This window comes from Cottoperca gobio, chromosome 22, assembly GCF_900634415.1.
Source record: "Cottoperca gobio chromosome 22, fCotGob3.1, whole genome shotgun sequence".
Classification (NCBI taxonomy): domain Eukaryota; kingdom Metazoa; phylum Chordata; class Actinopteri; order Perciformes; family Bovichtidae; genus Cottoperca; species Cottoperca gobio.
Genome location: NC_041376.1, coordinates 19,068,429 through 19,090,760, shown reverse-complemented (window position 1 = coordinate 19,090,760; position 22,332 = coordinate 19,068,429). Strand labels below are relative to the sequence as shown.

At 39.1% G+C, this 22,332-nt stretch overlaps 3 protein-coding genes across 3 annotated transcripts; 1 reads left to right on the top strand and 2 right to left on the bottom strand.

Annotated features, from left to right (window-relative positions):
* On the bottom strand, positions 1–3,040 carry LOC115027653 (complement component C1q receptor-like). The gene has a single exon (XM_029461124.1). It carries the CDS (start codon positions 2,197–2,199, stop codon positions 1,042–1,044), a length of 1,158 nt encoding a protein of 385 aa, XP_029316984.1. The 5' UTR covers positions 2,200–3,040; the 3' UTR covers positions 1–1,041.
* A 36-nt stretch (positions 3,041–3,076) lies between these two features.
* cd93 (CD93 molecule) lies at positions 3,077–4,958 on the bottom strand. Its single transcript, XM_029461118.1, has one exon. It carries the CDS (start codon positions 4,816–4,818, stop codon positions 3,103–3,105), a length of 1,716 nt encoding a protein of 571 aa, XP_029316978.1. The 5' UTR covers positions 4,819–4,958; the 3' UTR covers positions 3,077–3,102.
* Positions 3,502–21,511, top strand: LOC115027649 (calpain-9-like). The gene is given in 23 exon segments (XM_029461117.1): positions 3,502–3,571; positions 9,721–9,975; positions 11,049–11,118; positions 11,200–11,318; positions 11,959–12,092; positions 12,186–12,360; positions 14,299–14,319; positions 14,321–14,374; positions 14,518–14,603; positions 15,061–15,135; positions 15,732–15,892; positions 17,213–17,370; positions 18,632–18,643; positions 18,746–18,954; positions 19,048–19,087; positions 19,224–19,292; positions 19,659–19,716; positions 19,862–19,923; positions 20,115–20,183; positions 20,312–20,390; positions 20,715–20,831; positions 20,971–21,023; positions 21,191–21,511. Coding segments are annotated over 22 exon segments (2,085 nt in total). The 5' UTR covers positions 3,502–3,571; positions 9,721–9,738; the 3' UTR covers positions 21,218–21,511.
* The last annotated feature ends 821 nt before the right edge of the window (positions 21,512–22,332 follow it).

The following is a 22,332-nucleotide window of genomic DNA, read 5'->3' as shown; positions in this document are numbered from 1 at the left end:
TTTGTTTGTTTGTTTGTTTTTATTACAGAAGAAAATATGACTTAATTACAAAGGTGTTACTGATAGGTGGCTCTCTTCTATTCAAATGTCCCAGTAAGTAACGCAACAGTGAGCCAGCATGCACAATACCAAAACCCGCATATGTATTTAAATCACATACAATTGTAATTTAATGAGCACAGGTGTAAATCATTTCATTATTTGTTTTCTGTTGTTTTCCTAATGTGATCATTCAAAGTGAAAACAGCCTATTTTGCCTCCAGAAAGCAACAGCTGATTTCAAAGTAATAACATTTGTTAGGAAATCAGGAAACCACATACAGAACAGTGACTGTAGTGTAACTGCCCCCACCAGCAGTTAGTACAACAGAACAGTAGATGGCACTCTAAGAACAAGAATGTTGTCAGAAATGTCTCGTTCAGAATGACTTCAGATTTTAATTTCATGTCTTGAAACATATATGAACACAAATGACACATGACATCACCCTCTAGTGTCACATAACACTTCACTCATATTTTACAAACAGTTTATTGCATATGCACAAATATTAATGTTTACTCTGAAAAGAAAAGAACGCAATACATTTCATTAACATTTACCTTATGAAACATACATGCTGAACTCATAAAATGAGAAAAGTTAAGATTTCTAAACTACCACACAGTGTATCAGAATGACTTCTCAGCTCCACATGGGACACCTACAACATATATCTTATATGTTGATACTGCATAATACTGCTTGAATATTTATACAATTTCTTTTTTGAAATGGCTTCTATTCTTAATGAGGTGTTTCCTCTTCATTTCTGCTTTTAAATATGCATATGAGGAAGTGAGCGGCCTAGTTTGTCCACTTCTGTAAATAATTCATTTTAAATGTAATCATATTAATTCATATTATAATTTAAAAAATCAAAGACTAAAGAAGAGTTGTTCTGAGAAGTTACTTACTGCAGTCATCTAAAACATGTAATGGAGTCTCTCAACCTGTAAACGCTAAAGGGAGCAGGAGTTGGTGATCTTCATAGTTTGGATTTAACACTCAATATTGTCCACAGGAGCAGCAGATTGCTGATTGGAGTTTTGTTCTCTGCTCTTCTGACGCTTAACAACATAAAACCTTATCACGATTATAAACACGGCCACAGCCGCAACAAGGAAAATCCAAAGCCAGAGTAAACCACCAGCAGGCGCAGAGGCACCCTGCCATGTATGATTATCGGTGGATGGTTTAACAAAACCTATAGCGATAGGAATTACAACCAAACGTTCCCCGCCCTCTGCTTTGATGCATTTCACTTGATCTTTTAGTACAAATCCTTCTTGGCAGGAGCACACAAAACCTCCAAAAGTGTTTTCACACTCTTGATCACATCCAAAATTCGAACATTCATCAATGTCCTCACAAAATGTTTCACTAAATACAAAGCCTTCAGGACAGAAGCATGAGCTATTGGTGTTTCTCTCACATATCGCGGGGCATTTCTGTTGTGCACAGTGTATGTTGCACAGCCTGGGGTCCTCGTTGTCTGGGATATATCCTCTGAAACAAGAGCAGAGATAACCTCCCTTTACATTTGTGCATTCATGTTCACAAGGACCATCTGAACAGCCTGCAGAGCTTTGGATGACTTTTGGATCTGATAGTTGTTGTGCCCGGCATGCATCTTTGTGCGTTGTTCTGCACAGAAACCCATCAGGTTTGTCCGAGCACAGCCTCTCATTCAACTTTTGATCGTTTGAAAGTGACACACAGCGTGGAGAGCAGACTTTAACACTGTCTTTCCAGGTGCTGAAGAATGGAAAAACGCTCCTGTGCACACTACCAGAGGTCCACTCATAGCCTCTCAGTGGAACTGAAAGGTTGCTGCAGGCGACAGCTGGTAAATGCAGTCCAATCCAGAAATCTCCAAATAATCTTTGACTCAAAATGTCAAAGGAGCTCTCATCTGTCTCAGACCGAAATGTCAATAATTCCCCGTTCCTGTCCCGGCATGCTTCCTCAGCTGTTTGGAAATCCACTCTGTCCTGGTTTACAGTTATGCAGTCATTCCCAATACAAAAAGGACTACAGACACCAGTCTGCTTAATGCACAATCCTGTCTTCATAGACAAGAAAAAAACAACTGACATCAAAATAGTCATTGTTGTTACCTTCAATAGCACACACGCAGTCAGTTGTAAACACGCCATGATGTCGTGCAGTAGATAATCTTATAATGTTGGCTGACTTGTGTAGAATATAGAGGCAGGGGCTTCCTACTGCGGAAGCAACACCCCTCAGGACAATGAGAAAGTCAGGAAGAAAGACAGGAAGGAAATGAGATACATTTGGACTGCTGGGTTTTTTCCATTGTTGGTAAAAGGCAACCATCATCATTATGCAAATACAGGAACAATAACCTGTTCATATTTCAGAATAAAAAAATATTTATTTGTTTTTTTCGTCTCATAGCATGACTTTATAATAAGATAACATATGAATTTGATACTCTGGTGTTCATTACATTATATTTACACTGGCATCAGATGTAAAAACAGTTATTGTCAGTTATTGCAGGTTTGAGTAAACGATCTGAATACTTGTCCCATCACTGCCATGTGGTATTCAAACATGTGTATAATCTTTGTCATCTGAATGATGCAGTAAAGACTGTATGGGCTACAAGGGGATCACAGGTTGAGTGAACAGGCAGTGGCACACACATTACTCAAACACAATTAGCTCACTGATTTTAAGATTAAAACTACATCCTGGTACAACATTCTTCCTGTTTAACTCAAATCCAAACAGTCTTGGATCATATGGCACCCAATCCAAGTATCAGTTCTCTACATGAAGTCAACCTCATTATTCACTTCCCCTCCATACTGGAACAGCCCCTTTGTACTAACAACACCTACACATATGTGCACTTTGCTAATTCTTGCAAAATTCAACATATTTTTGATATTCTTTTTTTTTTTACTTGTGAGTCACAAGTAAGTTCTGATTTGTGATCTGATATGTAATCACAAAAATAACACAAAGCCTTACCTATAGAGGTTGCAAGACCATAAATTACATAAATAAGGATAGTAATCCATGTAGACAGGCTATAGGTCATCAGTTAAGATTGACTCATATAGTTTCTCTAAACGTGGATCCAAACCAGAGGACACCCAACAGTAGCCATCTGTAGTGGTATTTTTCTTGGCTTCTTTTTTGGAGCGACTGCATCGAAAAATTGCAATAGCCAGAGTCACTGCGACCAAAAGCAGCAGAGGAATGACTGAACCGAGGACGCAGACAATCACTTTGGAATTAAATGTCTTGGCAAAACCTGTCCTACCTAAGGATGTGTTGCTCTGCTGATCGTCGTACACAAGGTTCACCAGCTCTGGAAGTGGTGAGTCAGTGCGAGGGGATTGGTGTTGGAGCTCGACTGTGGTTCTGGTTAAAGACTCTGTGAAGTTTTCTTGTGTTTCCTCCTCAGCAGGGCCATTTGATGAAGCTGCTGACGTTTCTGTCACATCTGGAGCGCAGGTCCATCCATCGGTCTCCAGGTGGAAGCCTTGCGAGCAGGTGCACCTGAAGCTGCCGACAGTATTGAGGCATTTGAACTGACAGCGACTACTGTTGCATTCATCAATGTCGTCACACGTGTGACCATCTTTAGATAAAGAGAAGCCTTCACTGCAGTAACAGGAGAAAGAGCCGATGCTGTTCTTGCAGCTGTGCTCGCATCTTGCTTGCACGCACTCATCTGTATCACCGCATTTACCGTCAACCATTTCGTAGCCGCTTTGACATGTACACGTGTAGCTACCGTGCGTATTTACGCACACATGATGCTCACAAGCTTGTGTCTGGCACTCATCTATGTCAGAACAGTTGCGCTGGTTTGCATCTAGTCTGAACCCCTCTGGACATTTGCAGGAATACCCGGACTCCCCTATTACGCACTGATGCTCACAGGTGCCAACACTGCACGCATCTTTTATCCTGCAAGTGAATCCATCCTCATTCAGGTCGTAACCTTCTTTGCAAAAGCATCTAATCTCATCTGCATCCTGGTGGCACAAATGTTCACATCCGCCATTGTTAATGGCGCAATTTTGCTTTCCTCTTTTGCAAAATGGACCAGGGACAGTCCAACGATAGATGTCGTCCACCCCCATGCACAGAGAGTATGAAGACTGTTGGTCGCTACATAAAATAACAGCATACGTTCCGAGCGGAAATAATTGCATTTCACTTCTTTGTGAGTTTTCTGAGAAGGGCGCTTTGTAGGTTATTTGTCCAGGTCCTGATAAAGCCATAGGTTTGCACATACCCTTAAAATAAAACTTACATGCATAAAAAGCAGGGCTTTTACAAGGTCCAGCTGTCCATTTGAGTTGGTTCTGTCCTGATTGAGTGTAATTAATCATTACGCATCTCTCCTCAGTGCATGTGGTGACAGGTTCTTTTTCCCAGTTGGAGTAGTGGGAATCTTTGTCCCCAGACACCCACTTAAACCCCCTGAGAATCTTGTCAGCCAACATACAGTCCCTTGTGTGCAGTTTTAATCCAATCCAAAACGTAAGGGCCCTGTCCTGATGTGGTCTTTCGATCTGTGAGAGAAGCGAGCGCAGCACATCCTCTTCTTCTCTGTCTCTGACTGTCATCAGATAACCTCCATTGTGGTCACAGTTCTGAACAGCCTTCTCAAAGACCACCCCGTCCATATGTAGGGTGAAGCAGGCATTGGAGGTGCACAGTGTCTCATGTTCAGCTCCAGAAAACCCCTTAAAGCTGTAGATGAGCTGCAGCAGAACAATCCACAACATATTTGCTACAGAGATCAACAAATAAGCTGATATCCAGAAGCTCTCTGGGAGTTTTTGGAGTGAAATGCGACCAATATGTGGTTGTTCATTCGTAGCCAAAAACAAGTGGTGTGGGTCTGAGACTAACAGTCATGCTCATGCATCCTGTTTGCGACATAAACTAAAGATGGAAACCATGTTCAGCAGTAGTTATGGGTTATTCCCCCCCCACCCCCGCTAACCAGTTCCGTTTTGAAATCCCAAACAATGGCAGGCTCCGCAGTGTTTTGACTGCGACTCCAGATGTCTCCGGCCCCAGTAGGCTTTAGGCATATAAAATGACTCCCTTGATTGTGATGACTTACAATATATGAACATGCAGGGGTCAGAGTCTCAGAGACACTTTGACATTACAAATGGATGCTGTAGATGGACGCACAATAGCTGCTGGAGGGACTGAACGTGAGACCTTTGCCACCCTGCTGTCACCCCCTGCAAAAAAACATCAAAGACACACACACACCCACACACTCACACACACACACTCACACACACACACGAATTACATTACACATTATAGTTTGGACTCATGCATGAAGCGATATACAAACAAATCCCCTCTTACTTTTGCCGATTAGTTGATTAGTTTTTATTTTGTTAGATTTTTGGAATTCACCATTGTTTCATATTTTTGCTCTTCTGTTAGGTAAGAAGATATTTTACGAGTGATCAAGAGCACTCTTACCAAGATGAGAAAAAACCTCTCCGTTTCACAGTGCACAAATAGTTTGTCCTGCGCAAGGAAAACATACGTTTTATATTTGAGAAACATAAAAAAAGCATAAATATCGTATATGATCACATTTAGAGGATTATATTTTTTTTAGCAATTATAATGATTGGATTATTTTTTATAAGACATACTATTGTCCCATTGATCTTAGTTAAGACTATAAAAACCTTGTGTTCAGCTTATGAATAGTTTACATACGGCTCTTAGATGATGTTTGATTTCCCTTTAACACTAGTAGTGTTTACTTTGTTTAACTTTATTTAACAGCAGTGATGGAAGAATAATAAGTTAATTTACTTAAGTAAAAGTTCCAAAACAAAAGTGTAGAAATACTCTGTAAAAGTATTGTCAACTGTCAGTAAGGTTGTGCCAGTTTTGGCCCTCTGGAGCGCCACAGGAGCTGAAGTGGTTTGGACGGCTGAATAAATATGTTGTGTAAAATCCTTAATGTAGGATAATACAAAAAATACATGTATAAAGTATACCTCACTATAAATATGAAACCTTTACATGTATATTGCTACTGAATTAAAGGGGTGGAATCTGTCCCCAATCTGACAACACTGTCACTAGCTCGGCTAAGGTTTCATGCTAGCTAACATCCATCCATCGTCTACCGCTTATCCGGGATCGGGTCGCGGGGGCAGCAGCTCCAGTAAGGAACCCCAATCTTCCCTTCTCCGGGCCACATCCTCCAGCTCCGACTGGGGGATCCTGAGGCGTTCCCAGGCCAGTGAGGAGATATAATCTCTCCACCGAGTCCTGGGTCTTCCCCGGGGTCTCCTCCCAGCTGGACGTGCCTGGAACACCTCCCTAGGGAGGCGCCCAGGTGGCATCCTTACTAGATGCCCGAACCACCTCAACTGGCTCCTTTCAACTAACAAACAGATATAAATGTTTTGATTTCTAAGCAAACAAAGTGGCAAACCAGATGGACAGAGTAGTAGACCGCTTATAGGTTGTCACAGTAAAGACAGAAAGAAAGAAAGAAAGAAAGAAAGGTATGAGCCATACAAGATAAACAGAGGACACTTCAAGAAAAATTAGCAGATACATTTTGAACTGTCCTTCCCCGATCCAACCATTTGTGTTTAGTGTGCACACAATTCCTACCAAGTAACTTGGAGAGCCATTTCCAAAATCATGCACCCAAAATTGCTTGATTTTGGTGTTCCATAAAAGCGGGGCTTCACAATGTTCATAATCGCAGACTAACATACTTTTCATACTAAGCATGATGTAAAATTGAGTATGTAGTGCATTCCAACTGCAGAGTATGTGGATTCTGTGTACACGAGAAATATCAAGATGTATGCTGGATTAGCAAGAGTTTGTATGAGTAGGAGACGTGAATTTACAGCACATACTCAACCCCCCCCCCCTAAATGCATTAGATTCATTCGGCCTTATTACAAATGATGGCGAGTGACAGTAATGTACAGTTAAGAGGAAAAACAGTGGAGCTCACACATGTTGGAAAGATATTCAACACTAAAATATTAAATTTGCCTTAAAATAATACTTGAAAATAATAAATTGAGTGGAAGAGGAAATGTTGATTTACATTAAATAAATGACATTACATAAATAATTTTCATTGAACGGTAGCTCGGACCGGTAGCGTCATGATCGATACGGTCATGTGATGCAGAGAAGATGTATTGTTTGAGTTTACTTCCGTGTGAACAGTCTGCTGGCAATGACTAATGACAAATCTAATCTTTACACTTTATTTACTAGAGAACATGCAAGGAGATGTATTTGTTTTGTTGCACACTGAACAAGCACTGAGACACCCAGGCAAAAACAAAGACTTCTTTCAGACTATTGGAAAGAAAACATCCAAAATACACAATCAGGTGCTTATTTTACTACACTTTGTCTATTTCCGTCTGTAGCTTTCTCTTAAATTCACCAAAATTTATCATTAAATGATGCCAACAATGTCGTTTTTTTCCATGCTTTAATAAACCCATTGCTTTGTATTATTGTTCCTATTTTCAGGGCCGTACAGTACAGCCATGCAAACTGAACTAAAATCAAGAACAAAATATTGTGGATTTGGGTCCACCTGTGTATCCCCTGTGTGTGTTTAAGTAGGCCGATTGTACTGATTTGGACATGCCAAGGACATCCAGACAACATTTCCTGTGTTAGTTTAAACACAGGAAATGCCCCAACTACAATCGCAGGAAAGAGAGTAAGACCCTACTACACCCACTGAGCAGTTACTTCAAATAAATCTCTATAGACAGATTCTTCAGTTTCTATCTAACATGACATTGCTATCAGGTTAAAACCTTATCCAATCATTCAATCATTCAAATCATATCACAGTCTAACTGGAGCCACATGTCTACGATATACAGCAGCAACAAAGCAGATGGACATGAGCTCTTGCTACTTCAGAAAAAAACACCAGTCAAGACTCACATAATGGCATAACCGCAGTACTTCTTGTAATAGGTTATTTTCATCATTGTCTTGTATACCTGAAGATCCCCTCCACTCAACAATGTGTCATTACAAAGATCGCTACTGTGATCTATTTTTTCCCCATCCATCAAACCTTCATCTCAAATTACGGCCCGATTCAAATCAAACAGTACATTTTCCCTTCGTAAGGGTTTATCTTAAATTAATATTTATTTTCTGTTCATAAAGCTGAGTGGCTGTTCAAACAAGATATGAAATATATGGTGGATCAATATTAAATTGATACTGTTAATGATTAAGCTACGTTGGTTTCACCTTTTATAAACATTGGCAGTGCAATTGTACTGCAAGCTACAGTTCTTGTGACAGTTTTTTTTGACTAATCATTGATAACCACTGTGAGATAAATGTGTAAACAATAAACACTACGTGGTTCAGATTTCAGGACATAAATGTGTGCTTGTGAAGGTTGCGTGACCTTTTCCTTGAAACTCTATGTTTGTCTCTCGCCTGGTTTGTCATTCTGCCGCTTACAAGCGGAACAAGATAAGGTTGCATGGAACTACAGGCCAAGACATATCTTGTTAAGAAAAGTCAACTTTGCCAGCTCTGGTAGCTTCAGGCGTTTAGAAACTATTTAAAAGTGAAGCAGCCTGTCAAGCTTTCACCTGCAAATTCACTTGTTCTCTTCAGCCGTAGAGGTAAGATCTTCCAAAGCCAATTACATCTTAAACTGGTTGATTCAGATTTCATATTTTAGCAGATTGATGTATGTTGATTTATAGCCTACCCGAAAGTGCATAGCCTTTTGCTGCAGGAAACCAGGCAGCCCATGTAAAGATGTCCTAGTTTACATTTTAAGGGACTGAAGTGTACATGTGACACAGTGCTGTACTTGTGTACTTTACACAATATATATATTATGAAGATATTTTATTTATGTCCTAGAGATATTACTCTTTGTATCACTAATAATATTAATGGTAATATGTTTTGTAGATTACAGGAACAATTGTTGGATTGCAGTCAAAAAAACCTAAAGAAATAAGTGGAGAAAGAAATCAAATGCAGATGCTTCCATATAGGGCACAAAGGGTCACTGAATGGTATGATGAATATAGTTGTAGAATGTTACACCATTTGTCTTCTATTTTGCAATTTTAAGGAGTTGACTCATTTTCAGCCGATTTCCTATTATATTATCTTATCCCTTTTTATAAATTGAAAATTGTTAACTTCACATTAATTGCTACTTGAAACATTAGGGATTTCGTACAAAATAAAACAAACTTTGAAAAAAAGATACCTCAAAAATAATTGAGTTGTTATTCCTGTTGTAAGCCTGCACGTTTTTCTTGTGATCACGTTTTTACTTCTTCTGACTTGTATTGGCTCTCGATAGTGTGTAAGTGTAATTCTTAGAAGTTTGGTAAATGGTACGGGCTCTGATCTCAACCTGACTGAACACCTGTGGGACATTTTGAACCAACATGTTAGATGGCAAATGAGGATTTATCTTTATGAAGAATGATGTTCCTCCCTCAAAGCAGAGATCCACATCCGCTTATGATGGGCCAAAACACTTACTCTTACTGCATGCTGGCTTCTCCTTTCATTTCTCACCCATCTCTTAAATGTGTATGCAAAATGATTGTAAATGTCAAAATGGTTCTGGATCTTATTGTCCTGAACAGAACCCGAATGCTGCAACAATGCCTCCTCCCGGTGTGTGTCTGAATATCATGGAGGCTCGTCACAAGCAAGAAGGTTATGGGACCTTTGACAACCCTGACAAGTTCTTCAACCAAGACTACCAGCAGCTGAAACAGTACTGTGTCATTCGAGGAGTAAGATACGTCGACGACATGTTTCCCCCTGACACGAACTCCATCGGTGAAGGGATACTGAAACCTACTGACGTGGCCCGTGTGGTGTGGCTGAGACCAGCGGTGAGTGTTTTGGAAGGGTTAGACAGAGGTCAAAGAGAGCCGTATGTATGTTTACTCAAGCATGTCATTTATAGAAGTCTGTCATCAGCATAGAGCTAAACGGATTCAGCTGAGTAAAAACAAAAAGCACCTATCATCTGCTCTTATGTCAACTCACAATGACATCAGTTCTCAAACTCAACCTGACTGACAGGCTAACGTGAAAGTTGCATGTTCTCCCTGTGTGTTAATAATTTGCCCACAGTTTAAATAAATACAGGTATGTTTGGTGTCTGGTTAGAACTATGCATGTTTGACAGGGACTGTTTAAAAATTATTGGCGTCAGTAGACCTTATATTTCACTTTTTAAAAAGTCACGGCCCTCCCCAAGAATATTACATTTTCTTTGGACCCTCCTCTGACTGTCTTTGTGGCAGTTTAGCTAGCTCTGAGAGAACAGACGATAAAGTATATGTGGCCAAATCCCCCATGAAAAAAACATTGATTCAAAATATAATTACTTTAGCTTAAATCATAACTGTAGCTCTGCATTCTATTAGAATGCTTTATAAAGCAAACGTGGCATAGTGAAAACATGACGTGTAGTGATAGTGTTCGATCATCATTTAACTATAAAGATAAATGTGTATTGGGGGAAATAAACGCCTTGAAACAGAGATATGATTAGTCCTAATCTGTTCTTTTTTAATGTATGTATTTAGTTGTTTCTCACAAAGTGTCCCAGATGACAGTCGCATTTTTAACCACATGGTTGCGAATTGAAACAAAAACAATATTATGTAAGGTTTAGGGTTAAAGTGAAAGTCCTGTGTTTGTTTGACCCATCCATCCATCCACCACCTAACCCTCCTCCATATGTGGATTCATGCAGACTTTGATCAAGTAATTGAGATTGCGGTTTTGTTGTAATCTTTACTGCGTTGCACCATCCCATCATAAAGTCTTTGAACATTCCCTTTCTGTATTGATATGTTACGTTTTCAATATCATTAGTACTTGTATTGTATTATGATATACTTCAAATTTGAACCTATCCTTTTCGCTATAGTCGTTAACACTCCCTCCATTTCAGAAAATTGCTCCTTATCCAGCCTTCGTGCTTGATGGAGTCTCCAGGTTTGACTTTTGTCAAGGAATACTTGGTAAACAAATTTCTTCACTCATAATTATTTTATTTTATGCTTCCTTGTGACAACAATTGAAAAGCTTTTTTTTTTACTCAGGAAACTGTTGGTTTCTTGCGTCTATTGGAGCGCTGACATTCCAGAACGACATCCTCTGTAAAGTCGTACCTCTTGACCAAACATTTGAGGAGAAATACTGCGGGATGTTCCACTTCAGGGTAAATACTAATAGCACAACTGCTTTTTATTTTTATTGTTATATTTTCATTGAACACTGGTTGAAAACAGACTTAATGTGCTATATGTGTGATGTTGGGGCTGTGGCTGTGGCTCAGGAGGTAGAGTGATCATCCACCAGTCGGAAGGTTGGTGGTCGATCCCCAGCCCCTGCAGTCAACATGTCGAGGTGTCCTTGGGCAAGATACTAAACCCCAAATTGCTCCAGATGGCCAACGGTGTGTGAGTGTGAATAGGTATCACTACTGATGACCTGATGTGCTCCTTGTAAAATGAATGTGTGTGAATGGGTGAATGCTGACATGTGTTGTAAAGCGCTTTGAGTGACCAGATTGGAAAAAGCACTATATAAAAGCAGTTCATTCTCCAGCCACATTACTTTATGAGTTCTTATGGAATGTGCTTTATATTGTGACAATATAAATAGCTGAAATTAATTATTTACCGTGAATAAGAACGTGAAAAAGGAACGTTTCCACACCTAAAGATAATTATTGACAGCACATTGACACACAACTTAAGTCATAACACACACAGTGCCCTGTTTTACTTTAAACAGTTGCTTGGTAGTGAATGCATCTTATTTTAAAAGAGACATTATATATTCCCTTCTTTGTTAAGTTCTGGAGATTTGGAAGATGGGTGGACGTCGTCATTGATGACAAGCTTCCAACAATCGATGGCAGACTTATCTTCGTTCAATCCAAAGACAAAAATGAGTTCTGGCCTGCTTTGATGGAGAAAGCCTACGCCAAGTATGAAATGAAAAGTACATTGGTTCTCAATAAATGTATTTTATAAGCATGAGTTGGAGCATCTGTAACAATTATATCACATCCACTTTTCAGAGTGTGTGGTTCCTATACCGACATGAATGCTGGAACTCCTACAGAGGCTATGATAGACTTCACCGGTGGTGTTCACATGTGTATCCAGCTGTCACATTCCCCTGCAAACCTGTGGGAGCTGATGTGCAGAGCTGGCCAATCCAAGGCACTGATGGGATGTGGTACACCTCAGGGGGTAAGTATGAATATACCACACAAAACCACTGGTGACTTCCCATCAACAGTTGGGTTATGTGCTTCTCCACTGATTACCCTCCTCCAGTAATTTTTCCTTCAAATGAATGGACGCAATCTTCCCACCAAACTCTCAAGTAGCAAAGCCATTCTGTAGAAGTTAAGAAGACTGTATGGACGTGTAACCCCAGTAACCCAGCTTTGGACATAGTGTTTCAAATGCTACCAACAGGAAGAGGAAACTGCTGCTTCTTTCCTTCTTCGGCTCCGTGAAATATTCCACAAATGGAAAGAAGGTGAACCAGCTGGCTCAGCCCATGACAAGATGACTATCCGAGACCAGCTTGTCTTTGGGTTGAGGACCGATATGGTACAACAGGAACTTCAATGACAGGTGCGTAGAAATCCTACAATGTCCTTCCGTGAGGTGTCTAGTGAAGTCAGAGCTTTAGAAACTGAACTAAAGATGGAGTCTGCCTGTGCATCACGTGTTCCAGTGCCACAGCCACGACCAGCCATGGCATCACTTAGCCTGGAAGAATGGAGAGACACAGTGAGAACTGAGCTCAGGAAAGAAATGAAAGACCAATTGTCTATTCTTAAAGAAATTCTTACAGAAGAGAAATGGATCACCCCTGCGAAATTCTCAGAGACAAAACAGGGGTAGGCCCCCAGAGAGGTATGGACGGTAAGATTCTCTGGACGACAACTGTTAAAGGGGGAAGGAGTGTCATAAAGCTATCTTTTAAGACAGTGTGATGTATGGTTAACCCTTTTTATGACTGTTGCATGTTATATATATTGTTGTGATTTGAATGTTGTTGTGCGCTATCATGGCGATGAACTCTTGTTGTGTATAAATATTTGCATGCTTCCTTTAACCTTTTCCACGAACTGTCATAACAAAGACACACAGACGCGTTGCTAATTGACACACCTGAACCCAGCATTGCTAATTGACACACCTGAACCCAGCTAAAATCAGCGATCTCATTCGCCAGTTGCCGACTCCACTCCCCTATAAATACGCCAGATTACCTGCTGAACTAGAACTGACGGGATGTAGACCTTACAGGATGTAGACCTTACAGGATGTAGACCTTACAGGATGTTTCCCTCGCCGGGCACTGATCCTCCTCAGCTCCTCCTCGTCTGGTGAACCAGACCTTGGAGGATGTTTCCCAGGACAGTTGCTGCCTTGCCTCCCCGCAGATCGGACCGGATCGGATCCCTTTTGCTCCTCGTCGAGCACTGACGGGAGGATGTTGCCCAGGACAGTTGTTGCCTTGCCTCCCCGCAGATCGGATCGGATCCCTCTTGCTCCTCGCCGTGCACTGATCCTCCTCAGCTCCTCCTCGCCTGGTGAACCAGACCTTCCTACTCTCGCCTTGGTAAAACGGCCTCCGACCCTCGCTGTTTTAACGCACTCTATTGACAGTCCCACTGAAGCACGCGCTTTCCCTGGCGCAAGTGTCATTCTCGCTGTGTTGGTGTGGCTGGGAATCCGAACCTTTTAGATGGATGAGATGTTAGCGGGCTACTCTAGTCCGTTACACTAGACCTTTTAATTTTTCCTTCAAATGAATGGACGCAATCTTTAGGTCCAGTATCCAGTTCTTATAATATGTCCACCGTCGAGAGCCTCCCGTTTCCAGTCTTTGTTCCATAGCTGTTGACTTTAACTTCACAGTTACCATAAATACATGAGTGGTGTAGATCTCCTCAGTAACTCTATTGCTATAAGTATTGCTTTAACCTTAGCCAAAGTTGTGTGTAATTTAGCCTTTAGCCAACCTTCATTTTAATTCTTTGTTACAGATGCATAAAACAGATTTCTAGACTGGTGTCACAAAATGTAATCCAGTTCTTTTTTTGACAAATCTTGTCGACGACACAAACCAGCCAACTTTTATCAATGATAAATGTTTTTGACTTGTAGAAGACATCTGCCAACAGCCCTATTACCAAATGGATTGGTCCAAGGCCATGCCTACACTGTGACGGGTGTGAAACAGGTGAAGAATTGCACAACAAACACCTGTCTAAAAGTGATCATAAAGATTATATTACCAGCAATCAGGTCTTTGTAAATGATTCATCTAGTGTTTTTACATTCATGGTACATAACTGTGGCGCTGTCTCCCATGATGCTGGTCAGGTGATGAGCCGAGGGAAACAAATAAACATGGTGCGTTTGTGGAACCCCTGGGGCAAAGGAGAGTGGAACGGAGACTGGAGTGATCGGTGAGAACGACGATTTGCAGAAATATTGAGATGACAAGATAAGCAAATTAAATTAATGTATTGACATATACATTTTTTTTAAAGATGTATTTCATTACTTTTTACATTAACTTTTAGCTGAAAGCCAACAGGTTGGTGACAGTCTTTTGCTTTTTTGAAATTTGATAATTTCCGTGGTCTTTGCGGTACATTCCTGAAGGGAAAACATAAAAGGCTTTAAAGGTTTAGTTGCCTGTGAAAACTGTCCTCTAAAAATCCCCCTCTGGTTATTCTAAACTGGTTTTGCCAGTTACAGTGAAGTAATGCCCTGTAATCTCCAGCTTTCAAGACAATTTCAAACAAAGACTTAATTTGCAGAACATACCACATGCGACATATTTGCATATAAGGACATTAGTTATAACTTGCCTCTGAACAACTTGAAACAACTGATTGTAAGATATTGTCTGCCCTCAAGGTCCTCTCTGTGGCAAACTGTGAGTGCTAAAGATCGTGAAGTGTGTCTTTCAGTGGCTGACGATGGAGAGTTTTGGTAAGAAAATTCAATCAAATGTAAAACTTTTTTTAAGCGTCTGGATGTTTTCTGTCTCACTCACGCCTAGACGGTAACAACTACAGTAACAAAACAGTGAATGTTTTTAAATCGCAAGATATTCACAACTATGCTTTACAATTGCCACAAATAGAAAACTACTGCTTAGCATATACAGCATTATAAAATATAACATTGTAGAACATTCAAAATATTGAGACACATTTTATATTTATATTAATTTGACTGTGATGCAAGGTGAAACACAACAGGAACACTGGGTTGAAAAGAACAGTTGCCTGTCACAGGATTGTAAACATGTTTTAAGGCACAAAGAACCTGGTGGAACTGGCTTGTTTGTCAATCAAACTCACTAGTTCGCAAATACTCAGAGGAAGCTGTTAGTCAATTAGCAGCAGACAGGTACATGAACGTTTGTGAAGATAAGAGATTACATCCGCACCTCCTAAAAAATGTAATATAGAATTAAGTATTTTAATCTTGTACTGTATTTCTCAAGGTTATGATTTCATAGTTTCAACATTGCATCAAGAGTGAGAATTAATAGTATCAAAATGAATCTCTGATGCCAACAGGATGACCCTGGAAGACTTTTGTAAGTTCTATGATGATCTTGACATCTGCTGCCTGTGTCCCGACTTCCTCGATGGAGACTCTTCTTGCCACTGGAAGACCTCCATGTATGAGGGCAGATGGGTTGCAGGAACAACTGCTGGAGGATGCATGAATAACAGAGGTACTTCCAGGATATCTGGACTTGCATTCAATAACACCTGATATTATTTGTCCTACGATGTGATTGATAACACTTTAAAGTACTAACAAGTGGCAACTGTCATATCAGCATAGCCTACACCACCATTTGGCAATTCTTTTTTTCCCTTTTTGTCCAGGAAGTGATTAATCAAAAGATGGACTGAATCACAGTGGAGAAACCAACAGATTGTCTTTCATATTCACAACTCCCTTTGCTCTATTAGTCAAACACACCGCACAGCTAACAGCTAACAGACTACCTCTCAGTGACAGTTACTACGGTAACAGCATAAGAAGACTCGCTCTGTTGTCAGCGCTAGATTTAGTTTGTCATTTGCTTAGCAATAGTTATACATGCATACGTAAGCCTACATATGTACGTAGCCTATGTAGCCCGGATGCTAAAGTTATCAGAGCAACTTTTATTTTAATTTGTAGCTCCAGCTCCTTCGGCTAGGATAGCATTGTAATCGCCTGAGTAATGGCAGATCTCCTAATGACTAATAACAGATACAACGGGGCAGCAAGTAAAAAAAAAGAACATTATTTGCTTTACTAATAATCCTTTTGTAGTAATGGGCCTACATTTAATCTGTTGTTCAAGTCTTACCAAACTGAAAGAACCCCAAAGGATGTTTTGTGAATGTGTATTGCATGTGGTTGATGCAGCTGTTTATTGAGATGACTACTGTTAACGACCTCTGTACTGACGGAGCGTAATAAAATATATAATTTTTATTTTAACAACATGACTAGCTTCAAGTGCTAAGCTAGAACTCTGTGATTAGCTGATAATGTTTGCAAGACTGTTGTGGATGAAAGTATTTTGGTCAAATTAAGGAACAAGTTGGTCACAAGCAACAAAAGTCGAGTAAAACCATGCGTCAATTTCCCACTTCCAGCTCGAGGAAGTTAAAAGATAAAATATCTGTTTCACACCAGCAATTAATACCATGCAGTAAAAACAGGACAGTTAAAACAAAATAATTGTGTTGTGCTTATAACTTTAATACAAAACTCATATAAATAGTTGACTTTGCATATTATATAGCACAGAATGAGTAGAAGTTTCACAAATGCTCTATTGCTACAGGCTATGATACTGTACATCCAGTAATAGATACATTTACATTTTTAAAAACAATTTCGACTTAAGAGTGAGACTTGCCTAACTTAATTATTTCAACACAATATCATTTGATATAATGTAAATCTCCATAAATCAATCTAATCACTCACCCTACTCTTTGCAAAAAGAAAAACCACGCACATAAATCTCACTCCTCTCTTTGTCTTCCAGACAGTTACTGGACCAATCCACAGTATCGGGTCAAGATTGACGGCCAATGTTCGGAGAAAGATGGAGAGAAGAATGTGCTGCTCTCTCTCATGCAAAAGCCTGACAAGAGGAACAGGCATATGGTTCAATATCGCCACATTGGACTCTCTGTATTTGAGGTAAATACTGCATTACCTTGTATTGTGTCTGTTACAGTATGATGACTGGTATGGATATACTATATAGTAGACATGGAAGATTGCTGAAGCTACTTGACACCTGCAAGCTGGAATACTGGGCAAAAGAGTTTCACTCTTATTACTGGATACCATGCTTCATTTTTCTTCTCTTGGCTTTAAATTTAAAATGTAGAAATATTTAATATATACATTAAGTACATAGAGAGGAAATTACAGAAGGAAAATACACAATGAAAATTGTTGAAACAATGTTGACAATAAATAGTATCAAGAGTAGGTTTTATTTTAATAATCAACAAACGATTATATCATATATTCATTAAAGCTCAAAATAATTATACAGTATTTTCCAAGTATTCTCAAGTATCTGTTCTCTCAGATATTCAGATTGCCCCAAAACACTTATTTTCATTATAACATTTATTTGTTGCAGCTCCATTGGTGAAGCTGTCATTGCACATTTGAAAGTAATTATGAGTAGGGGAGACTAAGGGCTATTGTAACAATGTTTAGCTTTGATGTATTACTCAAAAACCTCTTGAACTGTTTTGATACAATCGTACGTAGGTAACTTTTATCTGTTATACTTGTTAACAGTCATCAAATGTTTTTCAATCAATGTTAGAGTCACAATATTGATTGAAACAGTCAAATGTTACATCTACCCCCACGGGCCATTGTAACAACACGCATAATTCCTTCTAAATACCAAGTACCACAATAAACTCAAGAATATACATATAGTTAAAACCATTTAATTAATATCCATTGAACAATTAATGTGTGAATGTTAATATCTCCTGATGAGCATATGGCACCGTGTATGAATGTGTGTGTGTGTGAAGGGGGAATGCTGACTTGTGTTGTAAAAGCGGTTTGAGTGCTCGCAAAGACTAGAAAAGTGCTTTATCAATATAAAAATATGAGACTTCAGTTTGTCTGGAGTTTTATGGTTCTCTCTTGATATTTTTTATTACTAGGCTACTATTAGCAGGAGGGAGGGGGGCTGGATTTCTTGTATTTTCTTATCAATAAAAAATTTAATCAGGTTTTCCAAGGGAGTCAATGCTGTGTCGCAGTAAATCACTCAGTTGACCACAGTCAAAGTCCACTTGGGCAGAGTCTGCTTTTCATTTGTGTGACTGTGTAAAGGCATGTAATAATAACTGTACATGTGACACTTATCTATTCAATCAATTGCTTGTTGTCTCCAACATGAACTCTGCTGCTTTCCCTCAAGGTGAAGGAAAAGGTAAGAACAATTTCATCCTAATCCCAATTCTCCATCCACACTGTGCAGCTCAGGTAAATGTTATAAACGGCAGAGTTCTGAAATGCATATTTATTGCTACAGTACAAGGCGCTGAAGGGGAAGTTCCCAGCATCTTTCTTCAGAAGCCATGTACCTGTCGCCCAAACTAAAACCTTCATGAATGCACGTGAGGTGATGGAGTATCTGATGCTGAAGCCTGCTGAATACCTGATTGTGCCATCCACCTTTAATCCCAATGAGACAGCCTCCTTCATCCTGACCATCCTCTCCAAGGCAGAAACCCACATCTAGTATGTTCAGCCTCTCCTTACCACCACCGTTAGTCTCACTCCGTACAATAAAACCCTCTAACCCTGTGGAATGTCTTTGGTCTTTCCCGACAGTGAGAACTCTGGTGACTGTAAAGATGAGCCAGTTGAAGCGGTGTGTAAGATTGAATACAATGTTGTTGGTGTTTATATTATATTGTGTTACATCTTCTTAAATATACTTTATGTGAAATATGTTTTGACAAATTTCATTTGGAGTAAAATTACTCTCTTACACTTTCTCGCCCAAGCTCCAAAAGGCCACAAATGTCCAGGATGACGAGAATAAGAAAAAGTTTTTCCGCCAATACTCCGACCAGGTACTACTTGGAACCTATCATTAAAAACCATAAAGCTTTAGTAATGGATATTTTTGTATGAACATTTTGTATGAAATTTGTAATAACAAACATAGTAAATGTATAATTATCACCTGACTGCAGTTCCCTTTCAGCTCATTGTTTTGGTTTTGGGACAGAAACACACATTTATGTTTAGTGTCTGCCGGATATGTAAGCAGACATCTGAGCATAAAAGTGTAATTTGTTACCGCAGCAACCCATAAATTGGCCAAATACAGTAGCAGTCTTTGCTAGCTGGGTCTGGGGACACAACAACTCGTGGCTGACAGAACTCACACATGAAAGCTTAAAGTCAATTATATATATTTTTTAATCTATTTTAAGTACCAAGAAGTGGACGCTGAGCAGCTCCAGAGGCTTCTAAATGAAAACATCCTGAAAGGTTTGGGCTGTAAAAATAATATTTACAGGCTTTACAATGAACATTCAAATACTTTGTAGTAATCTGAAATGACATGCACACTGCTATTGCATAATTTAGGCTAAAGCAGTGTAGGCTAAAGGTCGTCTTTTTTTTTTTTTTTTAGGAGTCTTGAAATCTGGAGGCTTCAGCGTGGATGCCTGTCGCAGCATGGTTGCTCTGATGGATGTATCCTGTTGTGGTGCATGTGATATTGATTTTGGTATATAATTAATTTATAAAAAGTATTAATCGAAGTTAAAAATGTATACTTAATTTTCCTCTATTCAAGCTGTTCTGTCCTTTTGTATATAGAACATGTCACATGAGCAGATTTAAAGAACAACATTTAGAGCTTTATTACCTTAATGCTGGCTAAGACTTCAATCACCGGCAAACTGAATGGTGAGGAATTTGTTCGTCTGTGGAAGAAGGTCATCACGTACAAGGTAAAATATATACTTTTTAAATATATTTCTGTATAGCAGCCGCTTCATTCTACCATTAATAAGATAAGTATCTAATATAGATATGGAGCATGTAACTGCTCATTGTTGGTGGTTCTTCTCTTCACCAGGACATTTTCTTCAACACTGATGTTTCACAAACTGGAACACTGTCACTGAGTGAGCTCAGGAATGCTTTCGTAGCTTCAGGTACACCATTTATTAATTTCCTTGCTTATAAAATGTATTCGGTACACAGACCTTCATTAGATGATTTATAAATTATTAATACTTAATCTGATGAAGGTCTGAGAAACAATATTATTAAAGATCTAAGTTAAGAGGATAGTATGCAGGAGTCTTGTTTCAGAAAATTGTTAAAAATGTTGCAAACCTGAATAAATCAGATGTAAATTCAAACGTGAATGTGTGGCTAATTGTGCAGATTGGTGTTTGTGCGTTATCACACCAAGAAGTTAGAATAACCTCAATTCCAAAACTCCTCCTGGAATCTGCTGTGTGTATGTTGGACAGGAATGAGGGTCAAAGACGACATGCTGAATTTGATGGCTCTGCGCTACGGTACCTCCGCTGGACACTTGACACTGGAGAGCTTCATCAGTCTCATCCTTCGCTTTGACTGCATGGACGGTAAGTATAAGAACAATAGTAAATATGTTCAAATACATCTTAATGTTGGAGCGATTAAAAGTTCCAGTCAAGATATACAATTAATAATACTTAAGGCTTCAGTGGATTCAATTGATTTAAAATCTGTGTTGCTCAACAGAAATCTTCAAACAATTGTCGAGCGGAAGAGCCATGACTCTTCAAGAGTCAGAGGTAATAAAGTATTCTTGTCACACAACAGAGGAAATAAATACTTGTATTCAATAAAAATGAGAAAATGAAATAATGTAACTTAAAGTTGCAATAGACAACAGTATACTTGTTTCATTTATACATGTTGCACCTTAATAACTATTTAACTATCTATTCTTTATTTTCAGTGGATGTACATTTCAATGTACACTTAACTCAACAAGGAAGATGGATGGAACAATTCATCAAGACATACAGGATTAGAGTTTTTTTGCTTTAACTAAAGAGCGTTTTCGTTTGAATAATTTACTTCTGTTGCAATGTGAAAACACATCCTATAATGTGAAGCCCCAGCACCTTTGGAGACTTTGTTAGATATAACATGTTAAAATGATATATTGAATTACTAAACCTGATTTATAAGCCATTATACAATCACATTTCAGTATGACATGGGCTCATGTTTTAATGCAAAAACTATGTAAAAACATGTTTCTACAACTTAAAATAAGCAGTTAATAAAAGGTAAATTCTGTGAGTGTGCATCGTGTTCTTATGATATCCTCCTATTTTTAGTCATCAGCAGAACAAAGTATTTTTGAGTTGGGAGTCAAACATTCACACTTCTGCCATCTTGTGGCTTCAAACAGTACAGGGTGCATTCTGAGGATCAGCTTTATTGTACACATACAGTTTTAATTGTGTTGCTCTCAATGTACATACACATGTGATTATGTTCAGATACAAATATGTATAACAAAGTATTTATATAAAAACACCACAATGAAATTTGCAAACAGTAGGACAACAGTGTGACATGCATACTAATGTAACAGGTTGCTTTATATAAGGTTACTTGTCTTCCATGGGAGAAAAGTGCCTTGGAGAAAGGGAAATTGCTGCACCAGACAGCACAATCAAATATGACACTTTAAGAACACATGTGCAAACATCAGCCTGAGATTAAAAAAATTAAATTACCAACGCTAATTTAATTGTCTGACAATATTCTAAATGGGTGCACCAGGCCAGTGTTGATTCTCAGTAAAAGCTGTTTATTCAACCTGTTGGTCAGAGACGAGATGGACAAAGCACACCCAGCGTATGAATGAATGCAGATACAACCTTTGATAGGATAGAAGTTTTGAAAAAACGGCTATACTGTTTTGAAATGAAACGCATAAAACAGACACTCCTCCCTCTCTCTTCACAACTACCTGTTTCTGACCTTTCATGTGTGCCAAGTATCGCCAGACATGAACATGCGTCCAGCGTTCCACACACTGCAACAATGTCTTGCTCTCCATCTTTTTTCACAAAATGCGAGAAA

Bases quoted from the DNA above. Each gene is read 5' to 3' on its own strand.
- LOC115027653 (XM_029461124.1), bottom strand. From the start codon at position 2,199: ATGGCGTGTTTACAACTGACTGCGTGTGTGCTATTGAAGGTAACAACA.
- cd93 (XM_029461118.1), bottom strand. From the start codon at position 4,818: ATGTTGTGGATTGTTCTGCTGCAGCTCATCTACAGCTTTAAGGGGTTT.